Genomic DNA, 21,747 nt, shown 5'->3' with positions numbered 1-21,747 from the left:
TAATCCCTTAAAAAAAAGCCCCGAAATTAAGTTTTGTTTACATACGCAGTTCGCTGCACTCAATCTCTCTCTGCTTGTCTATCCGTCGTTACCAACACCTCTTCCCTCCCAGACCAGATATCCTCCCTCCTAGTCACAGCGGCCTGGCATATGACATTATTAGGGACCTGCCACTTTTGCCATAAACAGATAAAATGTACCGAGAACTTTCCCCCACACACCCTTCATTCTCTCACTTTATGTAACTAGACAGAACCTATGACCCTTCAGGCTTTTTACGCCTTAATGTAAAATCATAAAGGCAAGTACAGGGGTATGCTAACTTAACGGATCCTACTACTAATATTCCTATAACGAACGGTTTTACCTATAAAATTGAGAATGCTATAACGAACGAATCTCCCAACTAACGCGATGAATACGGGACTATTTCGCCTGGCGATGAATATTGTTGTACCGCACCCACAACAAGAGCGCTCCAGGCGCCATCTTTGTCTCATTAAAATAGTGCACCACTGTTATTGTTGAAATTTCGGTTTTTTGATGTGGAAATGCGTTATTTGTATAACTATTTTGTTATACAAGTATACAATTGTAACAATGAGTCGTCCAAAGCGAGTGAGAAAGCTAATAACCCTTGAAACTAAGAAAGAAATTATAAAGAAACGAGAATGGAAGAAGCATTACAAACTTAGTGATGAATATGGGATGGCTAAATCTAATTATATGTACGATTTTGAAGAATGAAGAGGAGTAAAACTGTGCAAGTGGCTAAGGGAATCTTTAGACTTAGCAAAGCAAGGTGTAATGTGATTGAAGAGATGGAAAATTTACTCTTAGTGTGGATAAAGGAGAAAGAAATGGCAGGTGGTAACATTAGTGAAGCTATAATTTGTGAGAAGGCTAAACAATTGTTTGAGGACCTTAAAGCCAAGACTCCCAGTGGAAGTGATAGTGATGTGCCAGTGTTTAGGGGTACCTGCATGCTGAATAACACTAAGGTAAGATAGTACCGATTTTTACATTTTCCACAGAATTTTTTAGTGTTAAGCGGTTGTATTTGGGGCCTGGAACGGATTAATCCTATAACTAACTAATGCTATAACGAACGAGATTCTGTTGGGCGCTGTAGCTTCTGCTGCCTACCTTTTGCACAGGATGGGAAGTGCCTAATAAACTAGCCCCCTCGGGCAAATCTGAAATCTGAATCTGCTTGTCTATACAGAGTACAACATTTAACCCTTCAATATATATGAGCAGTAAATAAGTGTTGCTTTCTTATATTCTTATGTAGAGTAATGACTAGATATATTTTCACATGTGCGCACTATCATACAAGCAATCTCACTTTTTTTTACCATTAATGGTTAGGCTACTTATATTGTTCCATTTATTAACATTAAATAACATTACAGGTACTTTAAGCAAACATATTCATTTTTTACATTAATTTTACTACAGCTACAATCAGGGTCTTATTTTCTTCAGTTTTATATGTAGAACCAATCAGTCACTGGTTTCGTAAGCTTTAACATAAACAATGCCGGCAGCCATCTCGTCTCCTCTAATATTCCACGTATTATTAATAAATTGTATTGTTAATTTTGCACACACGTACATTAATTCAATAAAAACAAATTCAGAACATTAATTAAAATATATATGAACAGTAAATTAGTGTTGCTTTCATATTCTTATGTAAAGTAATGACGATATGTTTTCACGTGTGTGCATGCGCACTTACATATGCGATCTCTCTTTTTTCTTTACCATTATCGTTAGCTACTTCTATTGTTCCATTTATTAACATTAAATAATATTACTTAAAACAACCATATTAATTTTACTACAGCTACAACTAAGGTCTTATTTTCTTCAGTTTTATATGTAGAACCACTCAGTCACTGGTTTTGTAATCAACAAAAACAATGCTGTTTCATTTCCTCGTGTGTTTTAATATTCTACGTATTATTAATGAATTTTATTGCTCATTTTGCACACATAAACATTAATTCAATAAAAAGACATCCAGTAATAAACAATAATGTATCTTTTGTACATAAGAGAAATGACCCTGTTTACACGATTATGCACGTCGTCTGCATGTTGGCGGGCCGTTCAAACCCGTCGAAATTCAAGTTTCCGCCGTCAAAATTTTTATTTATTTATTTTTTTGTGTGTTCCAATAAAATACGTTAAGAATTAAAAACTCGCGGAATTTGAGAAGCTACTATACGACATTTAACCCTTCAATATGTCTTCAAAGAGACCATGATGCAGAGAAAGTGGTGCTAGTGCTTCCAGGCATAAGCACAAGTCACTATCTATCCAGGAAAAGGGTGAATTTCCATGGTCCGGCAATTTCCATGGTCCGGCACCGGTCAGGTCCCGAGGTTGCCGGACTAGAGAGGTACAACCTGTATATATATATATATATATATATATATATATATATATATATATATATATATATATATATATATATATATATATATATATATATATGTATGTATGTATGTATGTATGTATGTATGTATGTATGTATGTATGTATGTATGTATGTATGTATGTATGTATGTATGTATGTATGTATGTATGTATGTATGTATGTATGTATGTATGTATGTATGTATGTATGTATGTATGTATGTATATGTGTATGTATGTATGTATGTATGTATGTATGTATGTATGTATGTATGTATGTATGTATGTATGTATGTATGTATGTATGTATGTATGTATGTATGTATGTATGTATGTATGTATGTACGTACGTACGTACGTACGTACGTACGTACAGTGGTCTCTCGGTTAACGAACACAATTCGTTCCACAGAGTCGTTCGTAACCGAATCCATTGTTTCAATGGGATATTGGGTAATTGGTTCCAGCTCACAGAAAAGTACATACAAAGTAAAAAAAAAAAAATGCAGTAAAGTACACTTACTTTGAGGTGTGTATATAGAAGGTTCCTGGTTGATAATGGGAATTAGAAGTGGGGGTGGAGGAGAAGGGAAAAGAGAAGGAAGTGGGGATGGAGGAGAAATCACCTTTCAGGGGACCCATGCTTGATGCTGTCATTTCACCAATAAAATTTTAAGTTCACTCGGTGTAATTCAAGATTATTTGATTTAAATCAACACTGCACTATATATTATCAATATGTTAACTATATTTCAGAATGACCAATAATTTCAATGTAAAAATGCAAAAATATTCAAGACACCAACAAAATAGATGTAATACGTACGTCATATCAGCAAAAATATTACATTTCCGTGAATGTATTATATCAAGCACAGTATGAATAGAATATCATTGTACAGTAATATAACAGTATTTTAACCGAAAACTATTAAAAAAACGAGTAACATATCTTGAACATCGGAAGGTTAGGTAAAGTCTTTTGTTTTCGTCATGTATTTTATCCTATTTTACATTGAAATACATCACATTTCAGCAAAACTACTATTTATTTCTGAGAATATATTCATTCGGGCGCAGTTAGGTAAAATATACATGTGATGTAACAGTTTTTTAACTGAAAACGATTTGAAAAACACGTACCGTCTAGCCCTGTTCAAGGAGAAGACTGGGAGGAGCTGTTTGGTGCTGAAGACGATGACAAGGAAAATGATTTTGATGGATTTTAGTGAAAATATTCAGAAATATGGTATCGTAGTATTTATTCAAGTGAATTAGGATAGAATATTATTGTAATACAACAGATTTTTAACTGAAAACCATTCGAAAAGCAATTACGGTAAAATCTTTTGAACAGCGAAAGAAAGCAAAAGTCATTGTTTTCGTCATGATTTTATCCCACTTTCCTCTGTACGTCATTTCAGCAAAAATATTACATTTCCATATTTATTTCTGAGAATATGTTCATTCTGTCACAGTTAAGGTAAAATATACTTGTGATGTAATATTTTAATGAAAATACCCGGTGTTTAGAAATACGGTATCATAGTGTTCTTTTGTTTCAAATTTAATTAGCAAAGATTGATGTTTCAAATGTAATGAACAAAAATTTATGTATCTATAAATAAACTTTAAAAAATGAATACTTTATGTTTTACATCGTTCTGTGCTACCATACTATGCATTTGGCTACTTTGGGCTTGCTATGATGACGCAAGAGATCTGCCCTGGCAACTGTACCGACACTCACAGCTGGTGGTGCGTCGTTTCCATTGTTTACTGGTAGTTACTGGTAAATATTTTTCAACCTAACGAAACTATTACCCGTGTAGAGGTCGACCCCCAATTTTTTGCCAAAAAATTTGGTCTTAAAAACTCGAACTACACACAGGTATATATGGTAAATAAGGACATGGGGGGCCAGGGGTGTTCTTAGAGGGGGGGCATCAAAGATACGCCGATTCTTAACATTCACGGGTATCTCTGTTACGTAACCCCCGCATATGTTAAGGGCCGACTGTACTGAACTTTGCTTTTCAATTCATGATTCAGATTACTACAACTTAGTACTAAACAAATCATCAAACACCTCTGTGAGCCTCGATTACAGCACAGTACTTAATTAAAATAGCTATGCCTGTTTTGTAGAAACAGACATTGCTACACTGAAAATCGGTGTAATGATTGGCATGCTCGACGCGCAAACGAGCGACCCGGGTTCGATCCCCGGGCAGGGTGAAACTATGGACAAGCTTCTTTGCGCCATTTGCCTCTGTCTACCCAGCAGTAATTGGGGACCTGGAAGTTAATCGATTTGCAGATTGTATTCCGGGGTAATGGTTAGACAGCGCAGTTGGCGAGTTGTCTGGTCTTCTCGGACTATTCCTTGACATTGGGTCATGCAACTCGTTAACTTAGGGTGTGGTTGTTGTGTTGGCGACAGCTTCTACACCTTCAACAAATTCACACCTAGGTGGCCCTAGGGCCGGCCATCCTCGTTACATGAGGGCATTGAGGGGCAACCATTATTTTGTTTTTATCCTTTTGGCTGTCCAAAATTTTTCCTCATTTGGAACAGCTCTTTTTATGAAACTTTACACAAATACAGATTCAAATCTGTCAGTGGTCAGGGTCACATTTGTGTCAGTCATTTCTTTCCTCATTAGTGTACCTCCAAAAACATGCTACAGTATATTTACCTTTCATTCCAATACTGTACTGTGCTGTAGGTGTACTGTATTATGCACCCAAGCCCAAGGTGTACTGTTTCTGATTTATATCACTGTGCCTAATGATTTCTAAGAAAATCATTCAGTAAATGTGATAGTATGGGAAGAATTATAGTTCAACTCATCATATGTATACTGTAATTACTGGCACTCTTCCCAGTATTAGTGCAGTACAGTACATTTACTTACATTTATATGACATAATAGTCTGCATCCATCACTTAGCAATACTGTATAGTATATGTTTATATATTTGCAAATTTTTACTAATCTCTCAGATTTTCTGGTACTTGTATTGTACAGTAGTTGTACATGAATTTTTAAGAGATGGTACAGTACATGTAATAGATTTACAGTTTGAAAAATCAGTGTACCCAACTCTTTTGAACAAAAGCCTCGTTTATTTGATAATAAAATGAGTAACTACTGTACTGTATTACCTCAATACTATAAGTTAATCTCTAAGCAACGTCATTAGTTGCTGTAATTTGCTCTGTTTGTTTAATGATTTACAATACGTTAGCCACAGAGCTGTTGAACCCCAACCGCTTTAAAACTTCTTTCTGCCAAATTGTTCAGTAGAAACCCTGCAGAATATAGGCAGCAGCTCTTTCTCTCTGTCTAAATAACATTTCTTTTTCCTTAGGAAGGAGCTGAAGCTGGGTATTAATTTGTAACAGTATTTATATACAATATCCATATGTCTACAGTCTTCACTCCTCTCCCACTTGTGTGTTGTGGAGTGGGTCAAGGAGTTTTAGAAAAGCCTCAATGAAATGGAGGAAAAAGAAAAGGAAAGTGATGAATAAAAAGTACTTGTTAAGAAAGTGGCTTAAAACTAGCAAAAAATGTTACAAACACACACACATGGGTAAGGGAAGACTGAGTAAAGCTGAGAGAGAGTGAGAGTAGGTTTGAGTTTAAGGTCACGAGTGTGTCAGCTGTGGCTTGTGCATGGTACAGGTACAGTACAGTATACTTGTACTGTACTTATTTTGTTTTATTTTATATACTTTGAAAATTACCAGTTTGTCATCATCGTAGCACTCTAGGTGAATCATCCTTATTCTTTGCTGTGCAGGACATTGTTATTGCCAGTCTTTTATTTTATTTATTTGTTTTTTTTAAGAGAGAGGGATATGATCCCTCCCATTACATCTGTGCTACAGGTCATACTAGAGTTCTAATAGTTCAGGTGGGTTAACTGCTCTGATAGCCTCATATTGGCCTGGTAGGATTTAGCTTCCTCTACTTCTATTCAGATTCTTTCCCCAAGTTAGGGAGTGCATATGGAGGTGGTTTCATACCTTTGCCTTCAGTTTTTTATCTACCGGTATATGTGTAGATATCCAAGGTTTCTCCAGTTTTATTTTGGTGAAGATTCAGATTGGGTAATATTTCAGGTGTGATATTTTCTATACAGTACAGTACAGTACTGTATTTTGAGGTTGGTGGTATTTTACCACATAGTACTGTTTTCAAGTATTTCTGGGACTTGCAAGGGGTTATGTACTCCTCATTTTGGAGGCCATGGCATCTTTGAGGTCATACCCCATCTAGAGGACCTGGGCAACATTAGGGAACTATATATGTTAAGTTAGGGTCAGTATCACATTTGTATTTATCATATTTACAGTGTATTTGTCAGTGAAATGTGATCAGATCACTAAGAGAACAACAATGCCATGATTTTATATTTTCCATTGCTCCATGAAATTGGAAAAGGGTTTTAAAAATGGTTTTCGTTGTGTTCACCCTTCCATCTGTCTGTATGTATGTCCAAGTCTCATTTCCAGGGAGGAACAGGAAATTGGTTTTCAGTGTATCATTTTAAAAGTTTGTATACCAATTTAGTTAGAAGTAAAGAGGTTACTTTGGGGAAATAATTTAAAAGGATACCTAATTTCAGTGCTCTTTACATAATGGGGATAAAAGTGACTTTTTTATTACTATTATTATTACCCGGTACAGTACAGTATTATTATAACTATGTTCCATGCCTATTGATGTTGATTTGGTTTTTGTATGCTAGAAGCTACATACTGTATAACATGACCCAGGAATATGTAATAATTGTGTTTTTATACTTGCAGGTGCTATTATCTTCCATCATGAGTGAACAGTGTTTTTGTCTACGATGGAACAATTATCAGAGCAGTGTAGTTGGGGTGCTTCGTAGTTTACTAGAGGAAGGACAGTTTGTTGATGTCACATTGGCCTGCGATGGACGGAGACTAAAGGCACACAAGTTAATGTTATCTGCCTGCTCTAATTTCTTTAGGGAATTACTAAAGGTAAGGGATAAGTACTTACTTCACCTGTTGTAACACAGTCTTTTCATTTGTTAGATAAGTGTATTTGTACAGGTATCTCTCACTATACAAATGACTTAGGCTCCTGATAAACCATTAGTTGAGTGAATTTGTAGTGAATAAAAGAATATACAGTACTGTATAGGAAAAATAGGGTTTGGCTTCCTAATGACAAGAAAACCCAAATACTGTATCAAACCTCCATAACATGAAATTAGTTCATGAAGAACAAAGAAACTTGCCTAACTAATGATAAAAAGTTCACAGCTACTGTAATTTACTACCTAATACACTAAAAACATTAATAAAATACATGTACTGTATAACTTTGGTACATTTCCTCATGGAAGGTCTGGGCTCACCACAAGGGGGTGAGGGTGGGGTTGGCTAAATAAGGGCCTTTCTTAGTGAGATGAAGAGGGCTGTCCACCTCATTACTACTATCTCAAGAGCTACAGCCTTGTGTATTTTCTTTGGTTTAGTACAGGTAGTCAAAGTTTCAGCAGAACACTTGAATGCAATGACAAAAGGGTGACACGACTACACATGGATAAAGATAGATCACTTTACATACACACAACGAATGGCGGAAGGAAAGATGCGGAAGGGAGGGGGATTTGTTATGATCAGTGAGTGAGGTTATGTCTCTGTACATCTCTCCAAGATGGCCACCCCAGCTGACTCCCAGGAGCGCAATTTGAATTTTTCCAGGACCCAAATTCGTATAAGCGGCGAAGCTTTCATAACATGTAAAAGAGGTGTTAATTTAGGAAATTCATACAAGCATATTTTTATTATCTTGAATGTTGATATAGCAAGGGATACCAGTATAGGATAACTAGTTTTCTTTGTCATAGCTAATATGTTTGTGTGGTAGTTTGTCTCTGTGTTTCAAGTTTTTAAATAAAGTTAGATCTAAAATTTTCACAGTAGGTAATACTAGAAGAATATTTGTGGATCATGTACAGTGGAATCATAGCATTCAGGTTGACCCTTTCTTATCTGAGGACCTTATGTTATGCATTTCTTTGTATACAAATTTGATGTACAGTATCTCAAAAAAGTATCTTCCAGGATGGGTCCAATGATTTCCAAAATGCTACATGCAACTTGTGATGTCCCAAGGGGGTTGATATGCATGGCTCTGTGGTATACTGATCCTACTATATTAGGTAATCAAACATCATATTAATTATGTTAAACTATACAGTATACCAAAGTAAATGCTTGTCCCAATATCTATCATCTGTGGTTTCATAATGTTTCACACATATACTTTTTGAGATACTGTACATCTTGGTGAATAAATAAACAAGCAGTGTGACAATAATGTTTAATAAATAAATAATAAATGTATAATAACTGAAATAATGAAATAATTTTAAAATGTACAATTTGCACATCTCAGGGCAGCTCATTTATAATTGGCCATGTTCTATCACATCACTAATGAGCTGTACTTGGCCACAAACAATACCATGATATTCTCACTGCCTCCCAAAAGAAAATCTTCCACATGGAAATACCTAAAAATTGATAAAGATTACATGAAATGCAAAGGAAGGCAGTTTGTCAACTGACCACCCACCACCATTGTTATATATATATACATGCAGGGTGTTTCAGAAATATGTTTCATAATTTGGGGATGTACTCCTAAGACATTAATAAGGATAAATGACTCCATGATCATAGTGTCAATACTCCATAGTTTTGGAGTTATACTGTACCACTAAATTGGGTAGGGAGGGCTGCAACACTTCTATGGACATAACACATAAACTACTGTATCAAGCCCTCGATTTACTGGTGTTTCTATGATTTAGCAACACACAATTAAATGGTGTATCCTTGGTTCACCTACCCTTGATATAATGGTACCTTGTTTTGCATTCAATAGATTTAATAGTGTTTGCCTTTTTCTTAAACACTCAGGTTAATGATGTCTCAGACTCAGAGATGTGAAATTCTATAATGAAACTTGAGAACATTTAAGAGGCCTTAAATAAATACTGTTAAAAAATATTTTGTCAGTAACCTTTTTTTTTTTGCTATACCTGTACTGTATATTTCAGGAAAATCCAAGCGACCACCCAATAATTTTCTTGCGGGATGTGAGATTTTGGGAGCTGGAATCAATAATGGACTTCATCTATAATGGTCAGGTGGGTGGTTTGGTACACTGAGTTTGTTGTTGACTACTGCTCCTGTGAAGGGATACAGTATAGAGATGATGTGTGTGTGTGTCTGAGAAAACTTAAAGGCAACCAACCAACCAACAGAAGCATTGAACGGTGGTGGAGAGTTAATGCGTTTTTACTGTGCAACTGCAGCCTAATAAACACGTGCTTGATGCCAAATCTGTGGCCCAGATAGGTCGCCTTGCTCATGGATTCTTCTTTCCACCCACTTGTGAAGGTAATGTTCTGTGATAACAAGCAGTAGGTTTCGTTGTGAAGTATCGGAGAACGTCCTGTTACTAGAAAATCTTGAGAATACATTCATAGAAGCAGTTAAGGGTTCTTTAAGGGAATGTATGGTTGATTCAGGGCAGTTGAACTTACACATGATTTCACAGGTACGAGCTCCACTTTTGATCATCTCGAGCATCTTTCGTTTCATTTCAAGGGTGTATTTCCTCTTCTTGACCCTCTTACGGTCGTCACGCTTGGCTTGGGGCTTTCCTTGTTGACCTTCTCCATGGCCATCATTACCACCAGAACCACTCCTGACATTTACATTATGCACTTCACTCATTGCTAATACACAAGAATCGTTAATAATTAAACAAGAATTTCGCGAAACGTAAGCACAATGGGTTATACCGTATAATCCAAGGTCACTGCACCGCTCGCTCATTCAAACTAACTGCCGTAAACAAAACACTCGGCAGGTCGACGGATAACAAAAGACCGTGACAATGCGTGCTGCCCACTCTCCAATGACTCATGAAGCTGGTAATGAAAATTGCTATTCTTGAGAGGCTGGAAATTTTAAAGGTGAAGTGAAACATATGAATCGCAAATCTAAAGCTTGCTAAACTTGAGATCCAACTGTACATTGTATTGGATTTATACATTCCAAAGATACCTTGATTAGTGCTGCATTATTGTTTGGCTCTTTCTTGTTTTATTCTTAAAAACACAGTTATAATTTGTCAAGCAGTTTTAAACTCCCATGCCAGAACAAGTATATCATCATTCTCAACTTTTCACTGAACTGCACACACTCCCAATGAGAATGGTGTGTGCTGATCAACACTTAGCCAATCAGTTCCTCTCTCCACCAGGTTTGAATGCTCTCTTATGCTTGTGTTTACAGTGCTGTGGTAACTTTATTTCTCCTTATTTGTGCATAATTTTGTGAGCATAATTAACCCATGATATCTTGGAAAAGGCCTGCAGGTGTTACTGTTGGTAGTGTGGCCAAGCAGTCAAGATCAGTTTGGATGTGAAAATGCAGATTACTAGGTTTTTGGAGGCTGGTGATCTCCAGCTAATATTGGCTGTAGCTTGGGTTTGGCTACATCTGTGAATAGAACAATTATGAAAAATAAGGACAAGATAAGAGCTGTGCATTCCACCACTTCATTAGTTTCAACCAAGTTAACTCATTCAAGGAATTTTTTTAATAGAGAAGATGGAGAGTTGGTTAGGCATGTGAATGAAAGACATGACACAATGACCGGTCATTATGAAGAAGTCTGTCTTACGCTGCTCTAACTGAATGCATCAACAAGTTCTGTACTGTAACTTATTCCATTTTCTTATTTCATTATTGTTAGAAATTACAGTCTTGTTTTTATTTATAAATTGATATAAAACATTATTTTTGCTATAGTTAATATCCTAATAAAGCCCTCATACAGTATATTGCTTATAGATGAGGAATGGTGCTGTTTGGCTTAATTCTCCTCTGAAGCCATGTTATTATGTTACAATAAATACCTTCTTTAGTGCACAGTTTTAGGAATGCATTTTGGACATTAATCTCTGTATGTTACAACAAGGTGTCAACAAGTTCATTAATCAGAATTATTCATAAGTTGCTTTTTTTTCTCAATTTATCCCTGTGGGGTGGGGGGGGGTGGTACTGCCAGCAGCACCCTAACCCGGGGCTTAAGGGTTAAGGTAAACTGGCCAGGTTCAGTGTGGGACTATTCCAGATGCCTGTGTCAGTACCTCAGCATCTTCCAATGATGCAATAAATTTGTATCTTCAAAAATACTTAAATCTGGCATTATTGAAATGGGGTTTGCTTGTGTATGATTGCTATATCATTAAAGTAAGACAATTTTTATTTCGCACATATTGTTTCAAAAGGTGTTTTTAAGTTTTGACCAATATGGTTGAGTCTTTCGTGGCATGCAGGTGGTAGGCTGTAGTTCTTGGGGTTTGTGATTCTTGTACCGTACTCACAAACATGTACCTCAGACCACATTTTATGTGGTTTTGCTCTGTGAAGGCAGGGACCTACTCCCAGCAAGTTGTTGCGAGATGAGCCACCTCCTATGCACAGGGTAGCCTTAACTAACAAATGTTCAAAATAACCCCCCCCCTCCCCCTGTGTAGAGTATGAGATAATAAACTTATGTAAACATATTTGTTGCAGTAAAGCAGATATTATTTTTATGGAAATTTCTCTCCAGCTATATCTGGAAAATCATATACCCATCATTTTGGTTTTCACCTTGTCATTTTCATTTAAACCAGTAATTAAAACTTTGATATTGCTGATATCATACACACAATTGATCAAGACTAAAGGTATATGATAGCTAATTGACTTGGATAATTAGGGCTTGAGAAATTACAGTACATTAACTGACAACCTAGAAGTTAAAGTCATTGGCATTATTACAAAGTACAAAACCTGCTGTGACCTGATACAGCATAAGTTTTTCTATGTTTTCCTGAAATGTTATGCAAAGTTGTAATTACCAACCCTCAGACATGAGGTTGGCTCTTTGATTGATTAATTGATCCACACAGTTGTCTTCTTTTATTGTAGGTAAATGTGATGCAGGATCAGCTACCGGGTTTCATTCGGACAGCTGAGGCTTTGCAGATCAAGGGTTTGGCAGCTGTAAACAACAATAATAATAACATCCATGCTAAGCCTCCAGACCCAAGGGTAGGCATTGAGATAAAACAATGTACTGTATTAAAAGATTAATGGAGTATTTAAACATGAATTTTAGCTATTCCTGCCACACTGTGTGACACACTCACTTACTGACAACAATTTATTAGTGTTAGCATATCATTGTATGAATGACCTATACTTGTTTTACTTTATTTCATTTAGGATTGTAATTTTTAATATATGACTGAGATATTTTGTTGCTTTATTTTCTTCAGACATCATTATTAGGACAAAAGCTATTCATAGGAAGGTAAACAGACTAAATGAAATGGAAAAACCTGCTAGCTTAATATATCTGTGTCGGCATCAATCCTGAAATCCCATTACAATAAGTGTCCTGTGTTCTCACTTATGCTGTAGTTAGAGACAGAGTAGAACTGACACCACCACAGTTTTATGATCAAGGGAAACACAGGCAAGGTTCTCAAAATGTACTGGTGATGGGCAGTTTCTTTATCTATTCTAGAATTAAGTGCCATCCAGATAAGTATTAGTTAATGTTTACTTTCTATGATATATTTTATTTTTTTAGTTGCTGTGCTTCTGCCCACCACTTTGGGCTTTCAGTCTTCAAGTTGTTTCTAATCTTTTTTATTTTTATATGAAAGCCTTTTACTTCAAATCCTTTTAAGAACCTTGGATGGGTAAATTAAAACTAGAGCAACTCTGAAGAAAGGACAGATGTGAGAACAAGATTAGCATTACAGATGTTGGCTCAATGAAGGAATTTTTTTTTTAATATTTAGGTAATGGACAGTCATTCACTGTCCAGAGTTAATTGTTACTTTAAGGGAAACAGGACTATACCCTTTCCTCGCTAACCTGGCCTGTAAGCCCCGCCCCTCGTCTATAGCTACAAATAGCTGATTGGTTCCCCCTGAGCGTTTTACCTCCCCCCAGATTGTGCGTGTATAAGTACGTATTTATATTGAATTTTCTATGAACCAATCAACTATTAGTATAGAAGAAGGGTGTGGTTTATGGGCCAGGTTAGCGTGGAGATACTATGGTAATGTTACTGTTAAGTCAAGTAGGGTTCACAAAAGTATTTCTTTTTCTGTTGGAGGAAGGAAAATTAATTGAAGGAAACCAATTTTGCAAGAGACAACAGGGGAAAGGAGAGAAAGAACACATCTCCTGACATATTAAGGATGGTATGAAACATAATGAATGGCAATAAAAAGAGAGAATTACAGTAGATTTGGCTAATTCGTCTTCGTGCTGTCATATCTATCTAAACTGATTCCCTAAAAACCCAACTGGCCCATAAATATCCAGAAGTTATTGGAGATATATCAATCCTATCTCATCCCATTTATGATACTAGCCTCATAAATGTTCTGCTATGGGCCACACTGTGGTTGTGGGCCATCCATTCTCCTTTAAGCCTCTGCAAATTAAAAAATTCTTCTTGCAATATGTCCAGATGATTAATTTTTATATTTGTTTGTCATCACATACATGTTTTGTTTTACTTATTTATTGAATACTTAGTTTATTTTCTTGATTTTTATAATTTTTGCCATACAGCATTATTGTGGATATGTTGGGGACCTGCCAGAGCCATACCTGGGTTCTGGTGAGGTTGGTGGGGAGCTGCACCAACCTCCTCCCTTGAAGCGTCCACGTAGACCTCCCACAACTACACAAACATTCCTCCCTCCAAGGTGACTTACATTGGCATTATCAATTATAATTTGAAATTTATCATCTTTTGTCACATTTTATTAAGCTTCCTTTTAAGAAATAATGTATGAATATTAGTTTATCCTCATTGGATATATGACCCAGAAAGACAGTTTTGGTTTGATTACAGTGGGGTATGCTATAACGAATCTAATTGGTTCTAGAACCTTGTTCGTTATAGGATTAATCCGTTCCAGGCCCCCAAATACAACCACTTAACACTGAAAAATATAATGTAAAATTGTAAAAATTTAAAAAAAATGCATAAATATGCATCTAAACCCCTGAAATAAAGAATATCATCAATACTTGTAATAAAAAAACGGTAAATTAGTAAAAAAAAAAAAAAAAAATTCGTTGTAGGAGTTTCGTTCGTTATAGCATTCTCAATTTTATAGGTAAAACCATTCGTTATAGGAATATTCGTAGTAGAATCCATTCGTTATAGCATACCCCACTGTACTTCCAGATCGGTAACTTGTGATACGTTACAGTACTGTATTAATATTTCCTTTAGATAATGACCAGTTTATCCCAAATAAAAGCTTTATTTCATATATATTTGACAAAAATTTTCCAGGCCAGAAAATTCTTCACCAGTTACGAGATCCTTGCAGGAAGACCTACCAGTTAAACCAACAGCGGCGACTACTGCCTCCCAGGCATTAGTAAAGACTCAAGTAACAGTTTCAGACTCAAGTAGGGCAACAGATCCAGCTACAGTGACTACTGTCCCAGGTACTGTAGTCACATCCCCGCCAGTTGCTCAGGGATCATCACACGCAGGAGGAGCCTCAAGCCCAAAAGGTGAGATTTTTATTATTCAGTATCTTTAAAATAATTCTGTCTATCTATCTTTCACTGTAGTTCCTTTTCCACTTATGCATGAGGTGGATCACAGGAAGCAAGAAATGGTAGGGGAGTGGTATAGTACAAGAAAAATGTAGAAACTTATAGGAAAGTGCCGAGACAATGACTAGAAATACTCCACACACGCACACCCACTTCCTCATTTAGAGCCATTATTTAGGAATGTCATTACGTTAATGCCATGGTTCTTAACCAGAGATAAATTTACCTCAAGTGGCAGAATAGTGCAATTTTTAAGCCTTTCACAGGCAAAATTGCATTATTGCGACCAAAAATTTGTAGTTTCAGGCACTTGTAAAACAAAGGGTGCACCATGTGACACCAACTTAATGTATTTTTCATAAACATGCATTGGCTGTGAAGACCCTTTCTGGAAATCTGCAGCCAGTTTTACATAAAGTTACTGAAGCTGTCAATTTCATTTGTGCCTCAACATTGAGTTACTACTTATTCAAAGCTTCCATTCCATTCTCATGTTACATATTGACTCATGAACATTCCATTCTCATGTTACATATTAAAGTCAGGTGGCTTTCTCAGCTTGTTCTCAACAGCATGTTTGATCTCTGTATTGAGATGGAAATTTTTCTTCATGTTTGAGGATCATAATTGATTCAGTGATCATTGCCTATTCAGGATACTACTCAACCAACTCAACATGCAAATGCAGGTTAAATCAGTAAACATTTTTGAGGCAGGTGTAAATTTGGAGGCATTCTGAAACAAGCTGGACTTTTAGGAGCAGTGATTTTGCCAAGGTAACTTTGCAAACTTTCAGAACCTGTATGTAATCATCAGCGAAGAGCCTGGACTGTTACCTAAGATCACTGAAGTTGTCACTTCACATTTGTAAACTTGGAAAGATCACTTTCCTGGCTACTTTGCAGTGGACATGATTCTTACAGAAAGTTGAATATTGAGACTTCATCCCTGACCTTACGGAGATGAATGATGACTCGACAAAAGAAGAGCTGATTGACCTTCAGAACTTTGTTGGTTTGAAAAATTTAATTTGAAAGAGTGGGAGTGAATATTTGGATGAAACTTGACAGACTCATTCCCACTACTCACTGAGCGTGCATTAAGTGCTTGTTCTTTTCATCATTATATATCTCTGTGAGATTGGGTTCTCAGCCTGGTAATGATGAAGATGAAGGCCAGGAACTGCCTGAAAGCTGACGACAACATGAGAATTGCATTGTCAACAACTCCCTGAATAGACAAACTGATTGAGGTGAAGCACCAACAATGTTCCCATTGTAATCCTATATTTGGTGTTTTAAAAGTGTGTAATATTGATTGACATGAGTGGAAGATGTTCTTCTCTCTTTGATCACAATTTATTATTGCACAGTATAGGTTGTACCTCTCTTGTCCGGCAACCTTGGGACCTGACCGGTGCCGGACCATGGATAGATAGTGACTTGTGCATACACTTGGAAGCACTAGCACCACTTTCACTGCTTTGTGGTCTCTTTGACGACATATTGAAGGGTTAAATGCTGTACAGTAGGTTCTCAAATTTTGCGAATTTTTAATTCAACTTTTTTTATATGGACACGCAAAAAACACTGCACAATTTAAAATTTCGACGGCGGAAACTCGAATTTTGACAGGGTTGAGCGGCCCGCCAACGTTCAGACGTGCACAATTGTGTAAACAGCATCATTTCTCTATGTACAAAACATTCATTATTGTTTATTACTGAATGCCTTTTTGATTGAATTAATGTTTATGTGTGCAAAATGAACAATACAATTCATTAATAATACGAAGAATATTAAAACACACGAGGAGACAAGACAGCATTGTTTTCGTTGTTTACAAAACCAGTGACTGACTGGTTCTACATATAAAACTGAAGAAAATAAGACCCTGGCTGTAGCTGTAGTAAAATTAATATGGTTGTTTTAAGTAATGTTATTTAATGTTAATAAATGGAACAATGGAAGTATCTAACCATTAATGGTAAAAAAAAAGTGAGATCGCGTATGTAAGTGCGCACATGTGAAAACATATCGTTATTACTCTTCATAAGAATATGAAAGCAACACTTATTTACTGTTCATATATATTTTAATTAATGTTTTTGAATTTAAAAAAAAAATTCTACCCACCAGTGGTGGTAAAGTTGAAAACATAAAGACAGTCAATGTTGTTGTGTGTGTTTTTACTCAGATGACGAAGTTGCCAAGCCATTAGGTTCAACTCTAGCTAAAGTTGTAGAACATAAGAACTTTTCTGTGTTGTTTTTAGTTTTTATTTAACTTTATCTATGTTATTTTCTTTGGTTTATTAGGATGTTGCTTTATTACAGGTAGTAATTCGCCAAAAAAGTAGGGTAAATAAGGCCAAATTTATCCAAACATCGAAAGTACCAGACTCAAATTAATTTTCTCCATGGGCAAACTAATATTGTTCCGGACCACAGAATGCCGGACTAGAGAGGTACAACCTGCAATATGATAGTAAATGCTGTACTCTTTTCATTTTCCCTAAATTTCTTTGGCCAGTTGATGAGTAAATAACTCATGGGGTGAGGGAAAATATCTGGTTGTGTCAAGTCTACGGGGTAAATAGTGGGAAAAGTTTAAGAATTTCAGCATCAATGGAACATTCTTGTAAAATATGAATATATATTTTTGGGGGAAACTTGGGAACTCAAAAGTGTTTAGCACAGATGTGCATGCTTTTGTGTGTTTGTATGTGTGCATGCGTACGTGTGTCGTTATCCCCACCAGCTTGTTGTATAGCATCAGTCACTTGCACCATCACACTGTCCTCACTCTACCTCCCTCACACTACACCACCATCCTCTCCTTCACATTCCTTTCTCACTTTTACCACCGTCCTCTCCCTCACACTACACCACCATCCTCTCCCTCACACTACACCACCATCCTCTCCCTCACACTACACCACCATCCTCTCCCTCACACTACACCACCATCCTCTCCCTCACACTACACCACCATCCTCTCCTCACACTCACACCACCATCCCTCTCCCCACACTCACACCACCATCCTCTCCCCACACCACACACCACCATCCCTCTCCTCACACTACCACCATCCTCTCCTTCTGCACCACACCACCTTTCTCACTCCCCCACACCACACCACCATCCCTCTCCCCCTCACACTCCGCAGCACCACATCACACTCACACCACCATCCTCTCCCCACACTCACACCACCATCCCTCTCCTCTCCACACCACCATCCTCTCCCCCCCCACCCCCCACCATCCCTCTCTCCCCACCACACCACCACACACACACCACCATCCCTCCCCCACCCCTACACCACCATCCCCCTCCACACTCACACCACCCATCCTCTCCCTCACACCACCCCACCCCATCCTCTCCCCACACTACACCACCATCCTCCTCACACACACACCACCATCCTCTCCCTCACACTACACCACCATCCTCTCCCCCACACTACACCACCATCCCTCCCCACACTACACCACCATCCCCCTCCCCACACTACACCACCATCCTCTCCCTCACACCACACCACCACCATCCCTCTCCCCTCACACTACACCACCATCCTCTCCTCCCTCACACACTCACCAGCACCATCCCTCTCCCTCACACTACAAGCACCCCACCATCACCTCTCCTCCCTCACACCACACCACCATCCCTCTCCCCCCTCCACAATACACCTACACCATCCCTCTCCTCACACTACACCACCATCCTCTCACACTACACCCCCACCATCCTCTCCCTCCACCACACCCCACCATCCTACACCACCTCCCTCACACTACACCCACCATCCTCTCCCTCACACTACCACCCCACCATCCTCTCCCCCACACTACACCACCATCCTCTCCCCACACCACACCACCATCCTCCTCACACCACACCACCATCCTCTCCCTCACACCACACCACCATCCCTCTCCCTCACACTACCCCACCATCCTCTCCTCACACTACCCCACCACCCACACCATCCTCTCCTCCCCACACACACCACCCCACTCTCTCCCCCTCACACCACACCACCATCCCTCTCCCTCACACTACACCACCATCCCTCTCCCCACACCATCACCCCTCATCCCCTCCCTCACACTCACCCCACCATCCACCTCCTCCCACACTACACCACCATCCTCTCCCTCACACCACACCACCATCCTCTCCCCTCACACTACACCACCATCCTCACACTGCACCACCATCCTCCCTCACACTCCTTTCACCATCCCTCACCCCCACACATCCTCTCCACCACTACCCCACCATCCTCTCCCTCACACTACAATTCACCATCCTCTCCCCTCACACTGGCACCACTCCCCCCACATCATCCTCCTCCCTCACACTACACCACCATCCTCCCCCCTCACACCACCATCCTCTCCCATCCTCCTTCCACATTCCTTTGTCACTTTCACCACCATCCTCTCCCCACACTCACACACACCTACCATCCTCTCCTCACCTCACACCACAATCTTCACTCTCCATCCTCCCTCCCCCTCACCAGGTCTCACCATCCCTCCTCTCCTCACACTACACCACATCCTCTCCCCTCACACTACCCCACCATCCATCCTCCCTCACACTCACCCCACCCATCCCTCTCCCCCTCACACTACACACCACCATCCTCACCATCACTCTCCTCACACCACCATCCCTCTCCCCTACACCACACCACCATCCTCTCCTTTCACATTCCCCTCTCCTCACACTCACCACCATCCCTCTCCCCTCATCCTCTCCTCACACTCACACCACCATCCTCTCCCCACATCCCATCCCCCTCACACTACACCACCATCCCTCTCCCTACACCACCATCCCTCTCCCTTTCACACTGTCACTTTCACCACCATCCTCCCCTCACACTGACCACACTACACCACCATCCTCTCCCTCACACTACACCACCATCCTCTCACCTCACATCCTCCCTCACACCACACCATCCTCTCCCTCTACACCACCATCCTCTCCCCCTAATTTCACACCACCACTCCTCACACTCACACCACCATCTCCTTCCTCCCTTTGTCACTTTCACCCACCATCCTCTCCCCTCACACTACACCACCATCCCTCTCACACCACACCACCATCCCTCTCCCTTCACATTCCCTTTGTCACTTTCTACCCACCATCCTCTCCCTCACACTACACCACACCATCATCCCCCTCTCCCTCACATCATCCTCCCTCACATCCACCACCATCCTCTCTCCTTCACATTCCCTTGTCACTTTCACCACCATCCCTCCCCCTCACACTGCACCCCCATCATCCCTCCTCACACCACCACCATCCTCCCTCACACTACACCACCATCCTCTCCCTCACACCATCATCCCTCTCCCACCACATCCCTCTCCCTCACACCACACCCACACCACATTCCTTTGTCATCACCACCCATCCCTCTCCCACACTACACAACCACACACCACCATCTCCTCTCCCTCACACCACATTCCCTTTGTCACTTTCTACCCACCATCCTCTCCCTCACACTACTCCCATCATCCTCTCCCCACACTACACCACACTCATCTCTCCCCTCACACTACACCACCATCCTCTCATACACCTCTCCCCTCACACCACCCCCACCATCCTTTCCATCCCTCCCCCCACACACTCCCCCATCACACCACCATCCTCTCCCCCTCACACTCACACACACCATCCTCTCCCTACACCACACTCACACACCACCATCCTCTCCTCACACCACACCACCATCCCTCCTCACACCACACCACCATCCTCACACTACAACGCCCATCTCCTTGTCACTTTCACCATCATCCTCTCCTCACACTACCCCATCATCCTCTCCTCACACACACCACCATCCTCTCCTCACACTACACCACCATCCTCCTCTCACTACATGGCACCATCATAATAATAACACTAACGGTTTATTGAAGTTCTGCAGCTCAAGGCTGAAAAATATCCATTGGACATAAATGACTTATTACATACATTGCGGTTTAAAAAGCCTTCATTTAGAAAGGTGAAGGAACATACAGTGAACATAGATTAATGTAGGTGTTGAAATTACAAACTCTGTAGAGGTAGTAACCCTCCCAGGTGGTGTTAGGAGGAACTCACGTGTTATAGAGGACCCAAGCGTGGCACTCCCCCAGATGGTGTTATGAGGGACCAATCACAGATGTGTGAGGGTACGTGGTGTAGTAATCCTCGCAGATGGTGTTCTACAGAGGGCCTCACGTGTAGTACTCCTCACAGATGGATGTTATGGACGGGTGTAGAATTCCCTCACAGATGGTGCCATGAGGGGCATGTGGTACTCACGTGTAGATCTGATGGTGCTGAGGTTTGGTCCCAGGCCTTCCTATCGCAGAGACGGATTTCAACACACTACATTATCATCCTCTCCTCACACCACACCATCATCCTCTCCCTCACACCACACCACCATCCTCTCTCCCCTTCCACACTACACCATCATCCTCTCCCTCACAATACACCGCCATCCTCTCCTTCACATTCCTTCCTCACTTTCACCACCATCCTCTCCCTCACACTACACCAC

General features: G+C 39.7%; 1 protein-coding gene across 1 annotated transcript in view; it reads left to right on the top strand.

Moving 5' to 3' along the window:
• LOC121871533 (longitudinals lacking protein, isoforms H/M/V-like) overlaps positions 1-21,747 on the top strand; it is a 55,864-nt gene that overhangs the window by 20,583 nt on the left and 13,534 nt on the right. The window contains exons 2-6 of the mRNA XM_042373962.1: positions 7,250-7,450; positions 9,544-9,633; positions 12,479-12,601; positions 14,144-14,280; positions 14,880-15,106. Of these exons, the coding sequence (XP_042229896.1) occupies positions 7,268-7,450; positions 9,544-9,633; positions 12,479-12,601; positions 14,144-14,280; positions 14,880-15,106 (760 nt within the window). The 5' untranslated portion in view covers positions 7,250-7,267. The remainder of the gene's footprint in view (positions 1-7,249; positions 7,451-9,543; positions 9,634-12,478; positions 12,602-14,143; positions 14,281-14,879; positions 15,107-21,747) is intronic.

Source organism: Homarus americanus, unplaced genomic scaffold, assembly GCF_018991925.1.
Source record: "Homarus americanus isolate GMGI-L3 unplaced genomic scaffold, GMGI_Hamer_2.0 scaffold45698, whole genome shotgun sequence".
NCBI lineage: Eukaryota > Metazoa > Arthropoda > Malacostraca > Decapoda > Nephropidae > Homarus > Homarus americanus.
The sequence above is the reverse complement of the archived record's forward strand: the minus strand, read 5'-3'. Positions and strand labels throughout refer to the sequence as shown.